We start from the raw sequence: 22251 nt of genomic DNA, 5'->3' as shown, positions 1-22251 counted from the left end.
CTGGCAGTAAAGGACCGTATCTTTACCTTAGGGAAGTAATCAACTGTAAATAAAACTACTAGGAAAGGAAGTGATCCAGAACAAGCAAGCATCTCTGGCTGTTGGAAAAACAATGACTCCAGCTCTGTGAATGTGGAATTTAAAAAAAAAAAAAAAAAAAAAAGGAGAGAAAGGTACCTGAAAATAATCGGTGGTTTCTAGAAAGGAACATGAGAAACAAATTAGATAAATATTTTTTTTTTTTTCTGTTTCATATATTGCAGTATGTGATGACCTCCTGCTAATACTTGCCTTGGTTTTCTGGCATAGCAATGAGACTACAAAACCTATTATTTAAAATTGGCATAATCCTCAAAGGTATCATGTGGCCCACGTGTCATTTACATCCCAAAGCAAGAGACAAATTTGGCAAAAGAAGACAGAAAATAAAGACATTTGAAGGATGAAGGTGCTGAAGCACTGCAACTATTGGGAAAACTTTAATTGGTCTATTAGGCACAGTTCTCAAAAAGTACTTGCTAAAGAAATCTAAATTAAAATAAATCACAGTAACTGAACTGTCTTGCTAGGGGAGTTTAAAACAACTTGCCGCTGGAATATTTGCTCTTTCAAGGAAGCTTCATACTACTGCTTTGCAAACAACAGCATGAAATTACTGCCATGGCTGGTATTTGCATGGACTTCTTTCTGTCTTACATACATTCAGTCATGCTTTCAAGTTAAGATGAAAGTGTAGATTTCTTTTTAATTACAGAACTTTAAATGTACTTGAAACTTAACAAAAACTTAACTGTATCAGTACCTCTGTTTTGAGATTGGTAGTTAATATTTGAATTGGATATCTTCCTTTCTGAGGTATGAAAACTTGTCTAAGATGTTTTACAGTGGTATTTCAATTAACTTTTTTTTTTTTTTCCAATATAAATGTGTATTTCCCTACATTCAGGGACACTCTGTAGCTCTTTGTGTTTGTGTTACATTACATCCTTGATACCTGTTTGCTGCCTCTAAATGCCATCATAAAACAAGCACACTGTCAGGTTTGGTATCAGGAAGAGATTCCAGCAGGAATCCAACAAACCTGTTGGTTCTTCCCATATTTCCTGTGCTTGTATCTTCCTAATTATTATGGAGAGACTTGAGCAAATAAGAGCTCCTGTCTGTAAACCTAGACTGTCATTTGGCTTATGTTTGTAGTATGACTCAAAGCTCAGTAAACCAAGTGGAAAGATCTCTGCTTCCTTCATGGACTTGAAAGATCTCTGTCAACTTATACGATAGGAACGTTTAATGAAATGTAGACCCCCAACCCCACTTTAGGAAGTTTTAAGTTCATTTATCTGGGTCAGAGCATTGTAAAGAGATTGGTTAACAATCAGTTTTAGCTTCTGTTGCCTCTAATGGGTGGAAACAGGTTCCCAGAGTCTGAGCACAATAGACTATGCTGCTTTCCTTCATGCTTAGTTCAGTCATGCTATCAAAAATTATTTTTATTAATTGCATCCCTATTTGACAAATTTCCAGGGTAGTTATGGGGCTAAGTGATCCATCAGAGACATGAATTATGAAGCATTCAGTAGTACCTAGGGTCTAAGTCTTATTAAGAGAACTCTGGGTCTTCCTGCAAATTCTGAGTCATAGAAACAGTCCTGGAGCTTGTGCTGTGTTTTTTCCATTGCATTAGTATTCACAAAGCATTGCAGCAGGCCTGGAGAAAGGAGCCCAGATCTCTACCGGTCAAACACAAGAACAAACTTCACAGGAATACTGGTAAGGCAACAAAATGTCATGATCATGGAAGCCTTTGTGCAGCCACACTATATTATTCAGTGAGAAGCAGAATAAATTTTTCAACAGGAAGCCTGGAAGCAAAGAACTCTGCAGTTCTGATGATAATTTTCAGACACTTCAGTAACTAGAAACAGTGATGTTAATATTACTTTTTTTTTTTATTAAAACAATACTAATAGAATTTTTACTTAAATCCTTTGAATGCTAAAACAATAGTGAAAGGACTCAGGAGGATTAGAATTTTGTTTGATTCATCTGTCAGCAGAAAGATCTCCCAGACTGAGAGCTGTGATGTGTATTTGTGTTACCATAAAACGCTTAGGTACAGTCTATATAAGGAATTTACTATAAAAGCTGGGTTTTGTTGGATTTTTTATGGAGAAAACGCTGTTCTTACATTACTTAAGGAATAAAGTTTTTACCTTCAGCTGTCTTTTCTTGGTGAAACTCCCTTAAACCAAGTAAATTATTTTGATCAAATGTCTTATTAGAAAAAACTTAATTGCTTGAAGTGAAATCTGCACTGGGACCTTATTACAGAAGCATGTAAGAGGAAACCATTGTGATCAATGGCTGGTGAAGCCTTTATTTCTGACAGTTACTGGAGATGAGCCCTGTGGGCTGGATGGGAGGACTTTGTCCCTAGTGAAGTGTTTTCTGAACTTCTGTCAGTCTATTCAGTTCTCCCTGGCTGTTCTACATAATAACTTCAAGGCTTGATATACTTTTAGAAAATAGCATTTTGCATCTCCTGTGAATTGCTTCTCTTTCCTGAAGCAGAGTGAAATGTTCATACAGCAGTTTCTGCCATCAAAAGTATTTCCCCCTGGAATAGTGATGACGAGCCTATATGTAGCTATAGGTTACAAGATGAGATATTGAAAACTGCTTAGCAAATAATTTTGCTAAAAATTGAGTCAAACTCTGACCTTCAACATATTTATATGGGCATCATAAGAAACTGTAATTAAAAATCCATATGTGCTTTCAGACTTTTATGTATTCTGACTTTATAATAAGGAAATTACTCTCCTTCTTTTTTGAACTCAGCCTGAGCTTTTGAAGCATTGTGGAATGCTTTCTTTGCATGTAGCATCCATTATTTGAACAGATCTGATTACAAAATACCAAAACAATTTTGCAAAAATCAGTTTCAGCATTTTTTTTAATAGTCCCAGCTTTACATATAGTACTTCTCATCTCTGTCCCAGCTTTACCTATAGTGTTTCTCATCCTCATGAAAATTGTACCACCCTGCCGTCCTTGACTGGTTTGTAAAAGTGTAGCTGATCTTTAATTGCAAACTCCTGATTGTATGTTAGAAGGAACTCAGTCCTCCTTCGTGTTACCTTTCCAGTTGTTAATCCGAGAAATTCCCGGCTTTGGCCCAGCAGCTGGAGTATGTAAGCAGCAATGTAGCTGTAATGCCTGCTAGGAGGATACAGGAATGTGTTTCCCCTGTATCTGGGAAAGGGCTGTTTAAATCTGTGGCCAGAAATTAATGAAAATGAAAAAAAAAAGAACAAAAAGGTCTTTCATGGGACCTTTCTCTGTCAGTAGCTGAAAGCAGATGCCTGGGATGAGGCAAACACAGGATGGTATTTCTCTCTTATAGTCCACGAGTTTACTCTTATTTGCAGCTCAAGCCCAGACATGGTATCTTTGTATTTAATACTGCCCCAGGGATTTTCTACTTAGAAATTTATTCAGGCATTTCTTGAGGCAAAATAAGCTTATAGCTTTCACAACATCCTGCATGTTGTGTGAAGAACTGCCATGTGACTTCAATTAATTTCATGCTATTCCTTCTCGTTTTGCCTTTAGTAAACACAGTGAAAAGTCAGTCACTATTTGGTTTCACCCCAGTTGTTTTGTCCTCAAAATCTTCAGCAGTTTCCACCTGGTGCAACAGTGTTTTCTGCAGTCATCTGTCTGCTTTGGCAGGAGAGGTGCCTGCTCCCCAGAGCCCCTGGTCAGCACCTCCACGCTGCTGTGACAGTTGGTACTTTTCCATGTCTGGAGAAGTAGAAGGCATTTGAACCAATTTTTTTTATACACTGGAGCTTAAAAAAACAACTGTGCTTTTCTTAGTGTTTTAAAACTACCTCTTAGTTATGCCCAAAACTGTTTTTGAAAGCCTGGGCACATCTTCACTGCTTGTTGTCATGTTGATGTTATTTACTGCATTACCATGAAAAAAAAGTTTTGTTCCTTATTTAGCTGAGCTAACCCACTTTGTTGATTGTTCATTTTAGCAAAAGCTGTATTTTTATGAAAGATTCCAGAGCTCCCTGAATCACTGTGGATGTTGTTTTGTGTTTTTAATAAAAAACCCTCTAAACTTAAAGCATGAGAAACATGTTGGGGTACCAGTGAGAGTTAGTCAAAAAGATTAACAGTTACTGTGCAGCCAGATTACATGTTCCAGAGTAGAGATGACTAAAATTATGAAAGCTGTAGTTATTTCCTGTTAGCAGCATAGTGCCATAGGCAGGGGCACTAGGAAGAATGCTTCATGTAACACTGCTTTCTGAAAGCTGTGAGTAGGACCCTTAATTGCTAATTAGATCTGTGTGGAACCCTATTACTTAGAATAATTATGCACATACATATTTAGTGAAAAAAGAAAATATTTATACTGGCAGCTATTAAGGCTACAGTCTTTGGACTGAACTTGGCATGAATTTAACCTTAGTATTAATTTGCTGGCAACTTGCTGTCCATGTAGTAGAATGGATAAAAACAAATCTTTTTTCTTTTCTGTTAAAAAAAAAAAAAAGGTTTTGCTGTTTAAAAACAGACTAGCATTTTGTGATGCTGGTGTCATGGTTACAAAGCAAATTCAATGATAATAGCTATGTATTGTTGTTGCAGGTTTTTAAACTGGGAGTTTCTAAACATTTCCACTGGGAGTGGAAATGCCCTAGAGCTGTAGTGGACAGGGCCCCATGTGCGTGATGGACTTGTGGAGATCCAAGAGCTGAGGCTGTCCTAGCTGCCATGTGGTGAGGTGTTAGTGGGACATTTTGAAGGACAGTGGGCCACATGTTGTGATCTGAGCTGTAGAGCCCTTGCAGACTTGTCCTACTGAGGAGAATAGTTATGAATACAGTACTGCTTCCTGGAGTAGTAGGAGAGAAGGCTTTGAAAGAAAGAAGCTTGTCAAGACACGTTACCATAAACACAATCTGAATTTTCTTTTTCTGTCACCCAAAGTGGAAAATGTGTTTAGTGGGGCCTATGTACTTGCTTCTGTGATTGAATCACAAAGGCTGATAATCTGCTCTAGCCTATGGTTTCGGGGTTTCTTGTTCAGCTCAAGTTGTAAAGTCATGGACTTTTAATCCTTTGTGGCCAGAAGTTTTGATTCTCAGTGATGGCAAAGATTGTTGCTACCCTGGTGGACATGCATAGCATATGAAATGTCACCTCTATAATACAGCTGTCCCAAGGGTAAACTCTGATTATCTAGTCTCTTAAATAATATCAAAAATTCTTAATTTCAAGAAGTTGGTAAAATTAGAGCAGTGAAGGTGTGGGTGAATTACAAAAGCTGAAGTCTGCTTGCAGAAGTGTTAAACCAGCAGATTAATAAGCAAAGCAACAAGATACTGCATTTAATGTAAGTTCTGAAACAATGTGTAATGTAGAAACTGTAATTTACCTTATAAATGGAGAGATTTTATCTGGTTTTGTGTGATTTTATGAACATTTGACAAAATGTGGCCACTGGGTGATAAACTCAATAGTTGCTGCCAGACCAAGGAGTTCATAAACAAATTGAAAGCATTTTAGTTTTCTGAAGTGAGTTTTGGGAAATCCCTGTGTGTAGTAAGCAGAGGGCATGCAGTGAGATATGAAAAGCCACTATAAGAGCCAAGAGGAGTGAATTTGAGCATTTTATGTGCTCAGCTATCAGCTTAAAGTTATTGCATTAATGCTTACTTTTGGAAGTATTAATAATATTAATAAAAAGATGGAGGTTGTTGATTGGTTGGGTTTTTTCCCCCTCAACCTATTACAACTTTTAACATACTCTATAAAAATTAGGATCCTTTTTCAGAGTAGGAATGGTGAGAAACTTATTTTATAAGCCTCTGTGTTCTGCGTACAAGGAGAATTCAATAAAATGAATTTTTCCACTGAGTAACTAGAGAGTGATCATTTTCCTCACTGATGTCATACTAAAATAGTATGTCCTGAACATTAAAACAAAATACTTCAATTATTGTTTCATCAGGTACTTTTAATGAAAACTGAACTGGAGATGAATAATCTGAATTGATTCTAATTTAATTTATTATAATTTGCATGGCCTTCTGTTTTGCTTCTGCTGTCAGTTTTTTGAATTTTATTAGAATAGATATGTTAATTCAGATACTAAGATCTATTTTTACTTATATAAAAATATTAAGTGTTAGATGCTTGTAGTAGAATGGGACGTTGAAGCAGGAAATACCTAACTGTTAAAAATATCCAGGAGATAGTGTTTTAAATGGAACCTGCTTTTCTTGGATAACTGCTGTTCTTCTGATGTGAAGTCAGTCAGACAGTGTGATTCTATGTCAATATGATTGCGAAAGCTACTAAAGTGTGTATAGGAACAGTAACCAGAACACTGTGTATCTGGGTGCGTCTTTTACAATGACAGGGTTCTAGTACCAGAACTGTGTTGGTTTTCTTTCTTTAATGGAATTATTCTGCATTTCCTTTTCTCTCAGTATTTTAATTTTGTGAGTTGATCCTGCTTTTCCTGGAGGGGAGAGGTTCTGCTGCTGTATCTGCTGCCCTGCCTAATGGCATTGTTATCATTTTCCTGTTAGTCTGGCAGTGGGGCTACTGAACTGATACTGAGGTTTGTAGTCTTGTGATTGGTACAGTTGCATTAACCAGAGCTGCATACTGATAAATTATCACTTCATTTGCCACATAAATCTCACTCCGAGAATAGGCTGATTGTTAAATATCGTTTAGAAGCACACGTAGGGATACAGTGATTCTTGTCTCTAAGAGGTTTCTGCAGCAGGGAGAGGGGAAGTGGAGGCAGGAAAGGGTAGAGCTAGGGAGTGAAAAGCTGTGGCAGACTCAGGCTGAGGGCACAGCCACAAAGTGATGGAGAAAGCATCCTGCACTCCTGCGTTTGAGGCTCCCGCTCGTGTGCCACCAGAAGAGGGTCTCACCCCCTCTAGTGGCTTGCATTCCTACTTGGTTGTGATAGTACAAACTTAGACGAGCATGTATAGCTAGAGTAGTGCATCCCAATGATAGATGGTGACTCCTATACGTTAATGCTATTTTTTATACGTTTTTAGCATAGAAAGATGGCAGCAAGTTTTGCAAATGTTAATTAAATATAAATCAAGTTAGCAATCCTCATGCCGCTTCTGTGTTTTGCGATAGACATTTACTCGGTATGAGCGCAGCCCAATCAGGCTAGGAAGGATGCCGGTGTTTGCAGCTCTCCGCGTCTAACCAGCGCGGGCTGAGCCCGTCCGGCGCTGTCCCCTTATGTAAGTGAAGCCGCCTGTTCACACTGCCATCAAGTGGATGCGAGGCACTATGGCACCAGCCTGGCGCTTGAAGTTTCGTATCGCCTTTGTATTATCTCAAAATCTTAACGAACCTAACTTCCCTTACTTGCATGTCTGATTTTGACACCTGCCTGGGAGAGGCCTCTCCTATTTGACTTAAATACCGAAGAAGCAAAGTCGGTTCTCTCAAAGTATGTGTTTATATAGGAAGATAAATCAAGATTTTATTGCTTCATAGTTTGTTTGCAATTGACTTATCATTTGAGGGTGATTTTGATATTGTTAGCCTTATCAAGTGTGCATAAGTACTTCAGTACTTCCCTTGATGTAGATTGAAGTACTTGAATGTGGATTGTCAGAATCAAAGTCGTGTTCAAAACTGCATTCAGAGATTTCCATGGGTCATGTTTGCTTTATGAGAAATTTTTTATTTCTTTTCCTATGACTTTGTTGCACAGCCTCAGGCCTTATTTGCCAGCCACTTTTCAGTGTTTTTTCTAAAGACAAAAAGATAAGAAAATTATCAGATTCAAAAATGGGAGACACCAAAAGCAAGACTTTAAGTGTACTTCAGGCATCTTCACTCAAAAATAGTCTTTTGGCTACTTTATCCAAGACATACCTTGGACTCAGTAGCTGCCTCCCGGTTCATCCATAAAGGTGTGCAGTGTGTCCACATGTGTTGGTGCTGCAGTCTGCTATCTCATGTCCTGCAGAGGACCGCTCTGTGCTTAGATATAATCACTATGTCTGTATGGGATTCTTAGCTGGCTTTTGGATGCCAGAGAGTGCTCCAGGTAAAAGAGACTCTGGATAAAATTCAACTAATAACATGGAATTCAGGATTCGAGCCTAGGTGTTGAGCTGTGGCAGCACTGAGATTGGGGTCTGGTGAGGGAGGCATGGGGGCAAGGTTTCATTTCTGGGCAATGCAGCTCCTTCTCCGGTGGCCACAGTACACAAGTTCCAAGACAAACCTGTTAGTAAAGATACTGTGTGTTTTGCATTGTCATTAATATAAACTATTCTTGAACAGTTCTAAACTAAATTCTATTATATGCTGTGGTTTCTCTTTAGGAAATGACATGTCATACATTGAATGACTTAGGTAGTTATTTACATTCTCTCAATAAAACAGTAGGAGTGGTAAATCTAATGAGACATTTTTTCAGTGCAATTGTTAATGGAGATAATGAATCCTCTACTTTTCTAGGTACGTTATAGGTTTACCTTACTTGAAAGTGTGCCCTTATTTCTTGTGTCCATAATCCAATTTTTTTTTTTTTTTTTTTTTTAACTTAAAAGCCCAACTCCAGGGCCCAAGACCCCAGTACAGTAGGTGCTGGACAGACAGTGAGCAGGGGGCAGCTTCTCCAAAAAGATGGTAGAAAGTATTACAGAAATGACAGATGGGTTGTTGTAAGTACATATCTGATGACCTTTTAGTAGGTTTCCGTGGACCTTTTGGACTCTTTGAGGGAATTTAATTTTTGTGCTTTATAAATATTTTATCTGAAAGTATGCTATAAAAAGGAACGTCAAGGGAAGAAGAAAAATTACATAATAGTAGTCATAGTTGAGAAACTGTAGAAGTGACAAACTCTTCACCTCTGGGAACTAGACTAGTGTTACTTATCAGGCCAGTTCAGATGGATAGAAGCATTAGGCCAAAAGTTGGATCTAGTCTTTTCAGGGACAGAATGATAATTAGGTACCCTTGTTTGCCACATTTTCATTAATGCAGTTATATGTTAGGGATTACAATAAAGTAGAAGGGTACTGATACAGTGTTCAAGATTTTTTTATATCAAAACCATGCTTTGCGTTTTCCTACTCTTTTTTTCCTATTTTTTAAGGTCATTGAAGGGCATAGGTATGTAGGTATACCTCTATCATGTTGCTAATAAAGCCATAATAAATAACCAATATTAAAATTATGTTCAAGAGATCATGCAACTGAGAGTTATGCAAAACACCAGACTTTTGGAGGACAAGGTTTTATAGGTGTTTTTAAGCCTTAAGTATAAATGGCCTGTTTACTTCTAACCTCTACTGACTTGAGAGCATACCAAGCACAGTTTTCTTCAAAGCTCTAGTCCTTAGCTGAAAATCTGTTGTACTTGGCAGAAGCATTATAAAGAGAGCTCAGCCTGGAGGTAGAAAAACAATTCTTCAAATTTTCAAAAACAATTCTTCAAATTCTTCAAATTTTCAAAGTAATTTTGAAAAACCTTGTCTCTAAGAACTAGACTAAGGTTACTGATCAGGCTAATTCAGGTAGCTCTAAATGCCATCTTGCACTTTGTGCTGCTGTCCAATCTGCTTATACAATTGTAACCCATGTATGCCTGCATTCTGCTTGCATGCCTCTTCTATGAATTAAAGAGAAGAGGACATGTCAGTGGTCTCCTGAGTCGAGACTGAAGAAGGAAAGGTCAGAATTCATCCCCTTTAACTAAGACTCCATCTTTTAATTTTCAGGGAACACTACATTATTCTTTGTTAGAAATTCAATTAGTTTTCCACATGAGGTTTTAATTCTCTGTGTGTCTTTTAATGCTATTGAATTAGGACCCCAATTGTATTTTGTATTATACAGGATAACAGAAATAATTGGGTTTAATACCATTAGCCAGTTGTATTATCAAGTATATTGAATGGGCAGCAGCTCATGCCCAAAGAGTTCTCACTGACATTATAGACTTCCACGCAGCTGGAAGTAAATGAATGTGGTGTTCTGCAGTACAGTTCAAATCAAAGGACTTTTATTGCAAGATGACTCACCTTAAAATACATGGAGATGATCACAACACTTTTTCATGTCTAAACGAAGGAGAATCACAGAATCACAAAATGGATAAGGTTGGAAAGGACCACAGTGGGTCATCTGTCCAAACTCCCTGCTCAAACAGAGTCATCCCAGAGCACATGACACAGGATTTCATTTGAATGGTTCTTGAATATCTGCAGTGAAACACTGTAACCTTTGTGGGCAACCTGTTCTATGCTCAAACACCTGCACAGTAAAGAAGTTCATCCTCATATTCAGGTAGAACTTCCTGGACATCAGTTTTTGCCCATTGCCTATTGTCCTATTGCTTGGAACCACCAAGAAGAGTCTGGATCCATCCTCTTGACGCACCACCTTCAGATCCTTACAGATGTTGATAGGCCCTCTTTCCATCGTCTCTGCTAAACAGGCCCAGCTCCCTCAACCTTTTCTCCTAAGAGAGATGCTCCAGTCCCTTAATCATCTTTGTATCCCTCTGCTAAGCTCTAGAAAGCTTCATGTCTCTCTTATACTAAGGAGCCCAGAAGTGGACACAAGAGAATGCTCTTCATTTCATTGTTCAATAGAATAGTAAGTGCATTATAAATGTGCATATTGGTATTGTAAAGTGCCAGCCTAAACCTTAAAATGTGTGTAGTTTTTTTTCATTGGATTTTTTCAGAGTTTTTTTTTTGTTGGTTGGTGTTTGTTTGTTTATTTGTTTTTAGGTGTTTTGTTTTGTTCTTGGTTTTTTTCCCAGCTTATGAAATCAGATTTACAGTTACAAATTAAATGTTTTCAGAATCAATGAACTCTTTGCATAGAAAAAGGAGCAGTAAGCCCTTTATTTATAAACTTCCTCAGGCAATTTGTATAAGTATCTAGAGCTCTTTGATACTTTGCATTTTATAGGACTGGCACCATCTATTGGTCTTTTGTACTGAAACAATTTACGTTTTGAGTTCACTTTTTGAAAAACATAATAAAATTCACTGTCGCATAGATATTGATAAAAACTTTGTCATGAAAGAGTAGCAATAATAAATCCTGTTTATGTGACCATGTAGTATTTCAGGACAACTGACTGGCAAGCCTTCAGAATTCAGCTATTTTTCGTGGGCTGTTCCAGTTTTATGATTAAAGAAAATACTTTCCGTATGGAAGCAGTGAATTTCTTACTATTAAAAAAATCACATCAAATGAACTAAGACATAGTAAGAAAGGCTTTTTTTTTTTCTTTAGGATGCAATAGATAAATTAAAATCGGTTGTTCCATAAGCAGAGACGAAGTAGGAAATAATTTTGAGAAGAGAATGAACTAAAAATAAGGTAGAAAAGATGGAGAAATGAGTGGGTGCAAGGACTGCAACAAGATGGAATGCATATCAGAAGACAATCTAAGCAAAGAATGATAGTTTCTTAAGCAGAAAAGATAAAAACACTGGGAAAATATTTAAACTCATGGAAAAGGAATAAAGGCAGAAGGAGAGCAAATGTGGACAGATGTGCAGCGAGATGAATTTGAATTTTTCAGCTGTACTTCTACTGAACTGTAAGAAGCCAGGGTGTATGACCCAGGGCACTGCCCTGATCATTCAGCCTTGCCTTGGTTAGTCCTCGTTCCTTGACTAATGACAACTTTTACAGTCCAAAATTATGGAGACAAAAAAAGAGCAAGCCTACTCAAGTCCTAATCAAATCAAAGAACACTGTTCTATTCTTGGGTTTTTTGATAAAATATCTATGAGGGGAGGATAGCCTGTGTGATGAAAGAACAGCCTGTTTTCCTGTTATTTCTGTAGCTTAAAGACCAGAAATCCTTACTCAGTTTGTGAAGTGTTTTACCCCCTGGATCTACAGAATCAAGCTGAATTAAGTGTGATACTGCTTAAAGGCTGCAACTAGAAGTGCAGGCTTGTTTTGCTGAGTGCCCTGTAAAAGTTTAAAATAATTTGGCCCTGTACTGAACGGTTAATAACGTAGACAGGAGTGAGCTCTTAACATCAGTAAATTTGCACTAAGGAAGGCAGCAGCATATTGATTTTTAAACACAACTTGGCTACCTGAAATCAAATGCTCTCCAGTGTGCAGTTCAACAGCCATATTAATATTAATATCTTACAGTTTTTCTTCTGAGGAACACAGTGAGAAGTATATGTAAGTATATGCCTGGAAGAACCTTGTTTTGCTGGAAGCAAAATGTATGTCTGTATAAGTAACTGTAACAGGCTTGCTTATATACCTGTATAAAGACTTAGGGTTATTTTTAGTGTTTTGTTTTGGTTTTTTTTATTTAAACAGAACTTTGTTTAGATACACAGTCACTTCAGTCTGAGATTCGAAACGCTGTATGATTTTAAGTATCAAGGGGCAGTGTGCTTAGTAGGTGTAAGATTAATATCTTTGAACACTTACAGTGCAGCAGATCATTGTTTTATCTCTCAGATTGTAACCCATTGTATGGTTCATAATGCTGTTTTCACTGAAAGGTCATTTAGGCAGTTGTTCTGAACTGGATTTTTTCTGTGCCCTTCACCAAATTACCCCAAAGAAAGAAAGGAAGACAAATGGCCTCATTTGAAGCTGTAGCAAAAACACTTCATGACCAGTTGCAGAGGAAGGAGAAAGATAGGTAATTTATACCAAACACTGATGGTTCTGCAATCATAGCTAGCAAAAGACTGAGCGTAGAGGAATAACATCTGAAAGCAGAGACTGTAATGTGAAGGCTTAAATACTTGCCTGGACCAGTGAGTAAGACACTGCAGGCAAGACTATAATCATAAGCTTGGGGCAACAGTATTTTTGGTTGAATAAAATATCTTTTCTTTTGTCTGCAGTGGCCTGCAACATGCAAGTCTTCAAGTATAAACAACCCATATAGCAAATAATTCCCATACCTGCTGTGAGAGAAGATAGGATTTTTTTTCTGTGTGCAGAGAACCTCAGAAGCCTGTGATTGTGTTTATCTTGCAGCCATGTGAAAGGTAGTGTGTTAACACATCAGATCCGTAGAAATCTGCAAGACAAAATTGCAATGTGGGTTTTATTGGGGAGAAGCTGCATCCAGTTTTTGCAGCTCCTCAAAGGAAAGTGAATTCACTGTCCCCAAATTGCCTGGGCTTCACAGACAAGTACTTCAGGTAAATAATAATGGGTCTAGTTATACCACCAGAATTTGGCACTGCTGTTCCAGTTTATAAATAACTTTGCCTAGAAATCAGATAGCAGCATGTGCAGGTGTGAGTCATTAGTGCAGGAGACACAATGATGTGTGGAAAAAGAATGGCTCACATCCAAACCAGCCCACACACTTTCATCAGCCCCTTGAAGTCTGCAGCACAGAAAATAAATTTTTCAAGTCAGACTGCTAAAGCCCACCCAGCTTTAAAGCTCAAAGGTGCAATAATATGGCATGTAATGCTTCTCCCAGTGCTTTGTCGATCAGTCATGCTCAAAAGGCAGTTTTGTAATACACTAGTTTACTGTCTGAGTTAATTATCACAATGTCAATTGAATAAATTAATATCCCCCACATACGCACAAAGAAAAATGTGTGTCAGAGCTGCTTTCTGTAAATCATTGCTTTAGAACATGTACTTTTAAATTCTAAGGAATTAAGGAAATAACCAAATAACTTGATTTTATTTTTAAAATTTCATGAGGTGAAACTGGAAACAGTTAATGAGACTGACCTCCCTGGTTGCAGAGTTAATGGAGAATGTAATGAAGAAATCAACAAGTACCAAAATAGCACTTATGATAAGGTGCTGGTTTTGGAGAGAATTTGAAAAAAAAATAAAAATAGTGCTTTTAGTTCAGGAATATGCCTGACTTAGTTCTAACTGGTCTGGCAAAGTTAATCCTTTCAAGTCTTACGTTAAGCTGAAGGGAGATAGACAACTCCTGATGTCAGGTGAAGGTTCTTGGTAAAACGATTGAATTCAAACAGGATTCAAGTTATTTTTTTAGCTGAGGATTAAAGACAGAATTGGTTTCATTTTCATATGAAAGCACATTTGTATTCTAGATCTGGTATGTTTTCAATATTGCAGATCGCATCCGTGTTTATTTCAATAAGGTGCACATTTCACTATTTGCTGAACAATCCTTTTTTGCCATATGTCTTCTTTTTCCTATTTTTGCAGTGAAATAAAAATAGAAAATTGAAACACATGTTTAGATCACTTTCTCTAAAATTTTGGCTTTAGGTCTTATCAAAAGATACCCTATGTCTTTTCTTGGTGGTTTTGAAATTATGGTGAGGATTCAAAGTTCTGTGCAGAGATGGTCATCTCCTTTCCTGTTTCCATTGGCGCATTCTTGTGCATAGATTGAACAGTGAAGTATGAGATTTGGACATCCTGGTAGACATAGAATAGCATATAGAAAGAGCAGGGAATGTCAGACTATTCTGTCTGCATTACAAATTTCATAGTTTTGCAGGAATTCTGTAAAGATTTATGCTCAGCCTCTCCTGACTGGCATCTGCCTGGAAAGGGTAAAAAAAAATTTAATGTCAGTCTGCCTTCTGTGAAGTTGATACAGCTAGAGCTGATGAAAATGGCCTGAGGCATCAAGCACCGTTCCACATTTTTAAAGACATGAAAAATTCTGTAAATTATAACCACATAAATCCAAATTAAGATGTCAGAGGTGTTACTGCAGGCTCACAGTGACATAGATCAGAGCACTATTTGGCTCAGTTGCTTTTTTGCTCGTCTCTTTTCACTGTGCTCATGACGAAGGAGAGGTAAATACATAATTGCTGAACACACTTTTCTGTAAATAGTTTTATTGAGAAAGCAGTTAAGGAATATTTATATTAATTCTATTTCTAATTAATAGAAATTTTTCCAATTAATTTATACTTCTCTAATAATTTCTATTAAAATTCTATATTAAGAGTTTCAAAATCTCATTTCATGTAAAACTAATAAGAATTTGCCTTTTTGTTCCTTCTTGTGGTTGAAGAAGTTATTCTATTGCCTTGGTATTACGTTATTTTTCATTTGTCCCTAATTTAATAGTTGCCAACCTCAAATCATTAAGACTGACACTGTCTAGATGTATAGATAAGTTTTCCTCCGGCAACTTCTGTCACTTTACACAGAAACTGTTCTAAAGATGATATTGTTACTATGCACTGCTTTTTTCCCCCCTCCCAGATATGTATTTAACATGAGGGTTCGAGCTGTTTCCTTAAAGGCAAAGGTTTGTAGGGTTTATTCCCCTACTTCCTCATGTAAAACATTAACACAATGTAATAGGTAGAAATTACAATGTATGTTAGAAGTGCTTTTAATCAGGTTTGAAAATGCTATAATAGATACTAATTCAGGTTCCTAATTGGTATAATCGGTTTCAAATAACGGTATTGTGAAGCGTGTCCACTTGTATAATCAATTTGGCTAGAATAAGATTCTGCACTTCTGAAGAAACATTGTATTTCTAAGAAAAAAATATGGTTAAAAATGATACATTGAAAACACACTGCATTCCTTACCATTTTTTTTTTGTCTTAAAAACTGGAAAAAAATAATAAGAATGACTTTCTCAGGAGAAATATATGAAGAGACAATGTCACCAACATAAAGTTCTCTGACATTCAGTAACAATTATATTAGTCACTAAGTATACAGAAACTCAAAATAGGCAAATGTAGAACACCCCAGGCAAATTTCCCAATGTTGAAGAGAAACTCAACAAATTGACATAAGAATATATGTCAAAAATATGATGTGATTATGTTGTGTCGTGATGCTTCTATGTATGATGGAACAAAGGGTCAAGGTACAATGTATCCTGGTTGGAAAAAGGTACATAAGATGGTGTGGTGAAAGGAAGGGTCACTTATGCTGTGGATCTCACTTGCATGAGAAAACTTGCTTCGCTTTTTTTTTTTTCTAGTTGAACAGAACCAACTCTTTCCATCCCCCTGGGACTGATGCTGCAGAGAGGGGGAAGTCAGGGAAACTAAACTTATTCACACCAGGCACAACGTAACTTGGCTGGTTTTTGTGTCAGATTCAGGATTTTGTGTTGCTGTTGGAGTTTCAGTTAGCAGGGAGGTTCTTGGCGACAGTGACTCTACTCAGGCAAAAACGCCCACCTTGCTGAAAGAGGAGCTCAGCATGCAAAGGATCAGGCTTCTGCAGTGACCTCTGCTAGAAACATTCTCTCTCTGTTTAACAAACTCCAGTAGGAAAAAGGCTACTGTTCAAGTAATTTCTCCTTCATAAATCACAAAACACGTTTTGAAGTATGTGGCAGAAGAACCTGAATAGAAACTTCTTAATGTCACAGTAATCTCAGTGCAGACTGTTATATATAAATGTGCTAACTTCTTTCTTTGTTAAACTGCACACAGTATTCATGCAACAGCAGGATTAATTTTCACTCATGACTCATAACAACATGTCCAGTTCTGCGCTTCCCAGTACAAGTGAGACATGAACATACTGGATAGAATCCAACAAAGGTACAGAAAGAGGATTAAGGGACTAAAACATCTCCCCTACAAGGAAAGGCTGAGGGATCTGGGACTGTTTACCAAAGAAGAGAATGCTCATGGGGGGATTTAGTCACTGTGTATAAATAGAGGGTGGTAGGTTACAAAGAGGACACAAAAGCCAGACTCTTTTCAGTGGTGCCCACTGACAGGACAAGAGGCAATGGACACTTCAACACAGGAAACTCTCAACATCAGGATACACTTTTTGACTGTGAGAGAGACTGATAGGTTGCTCAGAGAGGTTGTGAAGTCATCCTAAGAGATATTCAAAAGCTGTCTAGACACAGTCCTGAACAAACAGCTTTAGGTGGTCCTGCTTGAGGGCAGCGGGTTGGACTACGTGACCTCCAAAGGCCCCAGCCAAATCTCAGCCAGTTTGTGATTCTGCACTCTGGCTCTAAAGACAAAATTTAATTTGTACCAAAAGTGAAAGAAGACATTCAGTTAGGGCTAAATCAACAAGTAGAAGTAGTTTTCAGTTGTGTGCTCTAATACTTAAAGTCTGCACCACTGTATAAATGAATAAATCTATTTCTCATCATTAACAAGAATTGGGAGTTGGTAAGTACAACTGTGACTTGAGTAGTAGAATAGTTGTGAGTAGAATTGTGACTTGAAGATGACATTCTCAGTGTATTGATGCATATGGAATTGATTCTTGGTTTCAATATCACTCAATTAGCATGATCAGTTATTATGGACAGTATCTGCCAGAGGTCAGACATGTGAAATTTGAAATGGTAAAACCAAAGTCTGCAACTGTGTTTTAGGAAAAGTCAACTTTGCGATGATACTTATTAATTCTCCTATGCCAGTTTAAAGTTCTGATCTGCTACTCTTGTTTTTAAGCATTGGTAGCTTTTATAACAGTGTCTTGGACAGGCTGGTTCTGCTGATTTAGGCATAGTGGGAAGCAAGAGCTTTTCCAAAATTTTGACAGAATCTTTCTTTGTGACCTTCTTCCTCCCTTCAGATAAATCAGTTAATCTTCCTTTGGCTCAGTTTTGCTGTCTGTAGATAAAAATTATGACATGACATTGCTGCTGTAAAACTTGGTTCATGGTCTGCCAAAGTGCTTTGATATAGTGAGATTTAGGCACTGCAGAACTGCCTGCCTTACACAACAGCTGCAGGCTCCTGCGGCCAGGGACTGGCTTTTAGTGGCTCTTTTTTAAACAGGGGAGAGCACTCAGGCAGTTACAGCCCCTCTTGGTCTTTTTGGAAAGCATTACACAGGTAAAATGTCCTCTAGGAACCATCTCACCTTGTTTGTTTTTTGGAGTTTTTTTTAAGGTGATGATATAATTTTCATGTGTCAAAGATAAATGGTGTTCAACCTGTGTGCTTTTCAGAATTCATGACCTTTTGTAATGCTGCTTATCCATATTATTTCAGATGAACTAGTAAAAGCTGCTTAGCACTTCTCTGTAAGACTTTGCTACAAAGGATGGAACCCTGCTGACTTTCCAAACCAATGGCTGGAAACACTAGGGTTGGTAAAGTAACGTCATCTGTAATTGTTGGGTTGATTTAATGGCCTTCTGGCTGCAGGTGGTCACACATATATAGGCCATACCTTCACCATCCAGATATGAGAGTCCTCAGTAGCCCTTGCAATGAGGAGTCTCCATGGCTTTCAACTTTTTTACAATACAGAAACATGTTAGTTTACTGGTTAATCATATTACTTTAACTTTGCAGCCCTCATTTGGGCTGCCTGCAAGGTGAATTTCCCTTGCTTTCAAGCTTGATTTGTGTTTGCTGAACACCCAGGACTAAGTGCTGATGCCAGCCATTGGCCTTATAGGTGCTTACACTGGCATGATGCTGCTCCTTGTCTGCTATGTCTACTCTTCTTCTGTTTATACACTTCTGATTTTAATAGAACCACTGTTGTTCCTTGTGTAATTTTTCTCCTCCTCTTGTTCTCATTTTTCCTGCTGGAAATCCTGGCTTAATATCAGATGTTGAATAACAGAGTGGCAGTTTGAAGTGTTTGCTGAGAGAGGGCTTATTAGTGGCTGTCACTGATTCAGGTTTGTGCAAAATATAGAGAAATTTGCAGTGAAAATAACTGGATTTTGCATGTAGGAGATCAGATGATTGGATCCTACAATAGTAGCCATTCTACATGAATTTAAATTCTTTTTGGCTTTCTAGTCTTTAGAAGGATTTTTTTTCATATTTCAGATTCAGTTGGAACAACAGCATTTAAAATTAGATGCTCTGTGGAAATTTACAGTGCAGTTTATTGTCCTTTCCACTTTATACCGAGTGCTAAATTTAATCCAATATTAAAATGTTTAAATATGTCATACCAAATATTGTCAAAAATAGATTTAATAGACACTGCTGATGTTTTTTATTTGTGTAAGAGAATAATTCAGCATGACTTGTTTAGATTTTTTTGAGCTTCACCCCTTGATAGTGAAGAGAGTTATGAATAACAAACCTTCAAATACCTGCCATAAAAAAAGACAAGATTAGTAGATGTGTAGTTCTGTCTGTAAAAATAGTCTTAAAAGTGTATTATTGTAAATCAAATTCAATTTGTTCTTTTGTTTTCCCAGTTTATAGATCTTGGGTGCATAGCAGAAAAGAAAGAAGATGGGGTTTGTGTTGAGCAATCAGAGGGCAGTGATGGGGTCTGCAGAAAGATGAGAGGCTGAGACTGAACACATTTAAGCTGCAATCCTGCCCTTTCCTGCCCCTTAGTCCTTCATGGGATAGTCTCCCGGTGCCATGGTTTGTGAGGACAGTGACCTACATAGGATTCAGGTTTTAAAACTGTAATGAATCTGCTTCTACTGGAGACCTGCTTTGTAATCTGTCTGGTGACGCAGTTATCGAGTTTGAATGTGTGCCAGTTATTATATGAGGCAGGCAAGTACAGAGTCAGTGCTGAGGGATTGCTCCTGTGGTCCTTTTAGCTGTTTGCAGACACCAAAAGCTTCGATAGTTAGATAGTGCTTGGGGTGGAAAAATAACTTTGCAAAATATTTCTTGAGAATTGCAAACTTAGACGACAGTTAGATTTTATCAGGTGTGTGGATAGCCAGACCCTGCACAACTGGCAGAAGGTAAGGGAATTTAGATAAATGCTTGTGTTTAACCATTTTGCAATTGAATTGGGTTTATCCTTTTCAGAATTCAGTAGAATATTTCATTCTCTGAACCTATTTTGAACACCTTAGAATATGTTTCAAAGGGCAGCTGGCTTCCCTGACTTGGTTTCAAGTATGTCCACGCAGCATATATAATTTTAAATTGTAGCAACAACTTTTACTTTGAAAGGGCTTCTTTTCTCTTTCTAGGAAGGCTGTACTAGCTCCTTTCCCCCCCAGGCTTACCGAGCAAGCTGTGTAAAGAGAAGTGGCTCCTGTGGCCACTAAAGAAAACAACTGAACCAGACAGGCCTTTGCTGAGAGCTTAACCTAGAGTTTGTGCCAGAATGAATACACAAGCATTACTGAGAGGCTTCTTTCTTCCGTCAGACATCAGAATTGTTTTCTTTTGTGACCACAGGCAAGCGGGTGCGTGGAGTAAGCCAGAAGCTGTGAGTGAGACTATATTGGGTAGTTATAGCAGCGTGTGCTCTGGGAGGATGCTCGGTGAGGGCGAAACCGCGTGAGGGGCAGGCAGGGTAAATGTCATTGCACTTATCTGAAGCTGAACTCAGGGCTGCTTTCCAGCCAGCAAGCGTGAAGCATTTTACCTCTGCAGTGTGCTGCCATTGCAGCACTGGCTCTTTTTCATTATTAACAAATAACTTTCTGCATTGCAGGTCTGTGTGTGTGCAGCTTTGTTGCTTTTGCACCTTCTTTTCATGAAGGGAAAATTTCAAAACTTACCTCCCATGAGGTACCACAATTCTAGAAAATAGCCTTCTTTTGAACTTTTGAAGTTGTAACCAGCAAGGACTTTTCTTGTGTAACAAGGGAAGAGTTTGCAGGTTCTGTAAGGACCTTCATCCCCAGACTGTGTGGTGAAGGGAAAGGTGGTATCTCCTGAGGACAGGCATTGTCAGGAAGAGCTTGGCCAGAGGTCTTCTCCTTCCTGTTTCTGATGATTAAAAAAAAAATTGTATCATGTATCAAGTTATTGTGAAACTTAACCCCAGATCGTGAGAAGAAATCCTTAACTTATTTTTAGCAGTTCAGAGGAACACTAATAAGCATTTTATTAACTTATGAATTCTATGTCTCATCATCTATGAAAAGCCAAATGAAAGGAAAATGAGTGTCAAACCTCAAGACACTGTAATGCTGTTGTGTAGGTGTCCAGATGCTGATGTGCCCAGACAACTCTGCAACCAGGTATGAAACTGTAAAACTGTGATTATGAAGAGGAAACATATGAAAACCTCCACTTTAAACTTCTGCATGAGAACTGGTGTGTTTCATACCGATTTCAGAACTGATGCCATTAAAAACAAACAAACAAAACCTCAATGAAACGTGAGCAGTTTGTAGATTTCTTATCTGAGATGTTAATATTGCAGAATCTAGAAGTGCTTTATACTTCCAAATATAAAACTACTGCTTCAGTTCTTATTATGGATTTTAAGGTCTATCTTCAGGCATACCATTTGGAGATGTGTGGAGATACTAAAGCAATGGGAGTATATCTTTCTGTGGGAAGGAAAGTGCTGGTCGCACAGATATTTAAAGTCATTCTGTGCACCTCAAAATATGTTCCCAGTGCCTCTTTTCCAATCTTTCTTCATGTGTGATGATGCTTTAAGGCCCAGTTTTTCAAGCATGTTCTTTAACTATTTCTTTTTTAGCCTTCATTGAGAAGACTTCTGACTAATAGTTTTGGATCAGTGTGTGCTGTGTTCCACTCTGATGGCATTATCCAAAATCTACATCCCCTAGAAATCAACAGTAATGTGATTCAAGCTTGCTTCTTGAGCTTAGAACAAGAAAATGGTCCAGAAAAATAAAGAATATTTTTCTAGGCAACCTGTAATATCTTCAGAAATTTAACGCAGTCTTCAGCAGACGTTTTATAGCGTTAAGAATCTGCAGTTTTCCAGAGAAATTACAAAGGACACTCACTGCTGGGACCTGTGAACTTAATTGCTTTTGTTCTTTCCTATATATTTGATCTCTCTTCCACCCATTTTATGTGCCTTGCCCATGATAATTTTGTTTTGTGTTCAGTGTTCTGCTGAAGAGCGAGTGAACTGAGACTCTCCTGGGACATGTCCCCTAAGTTTAGGTCTCTTTGCTATAAACAATTGCAGTTGTTTTTAGTAACTCTGAATTTCTTTTCGTACTAGGTGATGCAGATGTACCTCCCATTCTGTGGGATTGCCATATCCAACGCCCAACTATTTGCAGCTTCAAGGAAGGAATATGACAGAAGCAGAGTAAGTAAAAAACACATAGTGGACTAATATCAGACTTTGGTCTTTTGTTCCTTCAGGTTCCAACTATGTGTACCTGTTTGCTAAGCAGACAGTTTTAACTATGTTTCATTTCAAAAACTGTATTTTCAACAGATCTCTGTCTTGATTGAAGCAGCAAGCGGAGAGCGTGGGAGGGAATTAATGCTCTTGGGGGTGGCTGTTGTTTCCTGACGTCGGTTCTATGTTTTGTAGTGCTGAAACAATTGCATTTGTGGCATAGACAGTGCAGGAG

The 22251-nt window shown here is 37.9% G+C and overlaps 1 protein-coding gene across 2 annotated transcripts in view; it reads left to right on the top strand.

Annotated features, from left to right (window-relative positions):
• PDE11A (phosphodiesterase 11A) overlaps positions 1 to 22251 on the top strand; it is a 123914-nt gene that overhangs the window by 24091 nt on the left and 77572 nt on the right. For both annotated transcript variants that reach the window (XM_027896714.1, XM_027896713.1), the window contains exon 3: positions 21891 to 21980. In XM_027896714.1, the coding sequence (XP_027752515.1) occupies positions 21891 to 21980 (90 nt within the window). The remainder of the gene's footprint in view (positions 1 to 21890; positions 21981 to 22251) is intronic.

The sequence above is a fragment of the Empidonax traillii genome, unplaced genomic scaffold, assembly GCF_003031625.1.
Source record: "Empidonax traillii isolate 1590-97213 ecotype Southwest subspecies unplaced genomic scaffold, ASM303162v1 scaffold513:size879593, whole genome shotgun sequence".
Lineage (NCBI taxonomy): Eukaryota > Metazoa > Chordata > Aves > Passeriformes > Tyrannidae > Empidonax > Empidonax traillii.
Note: the sequence above shows the minus strand (reverse complement) of the source record. Positions and strands in the feature narration are given on the sequence as shown.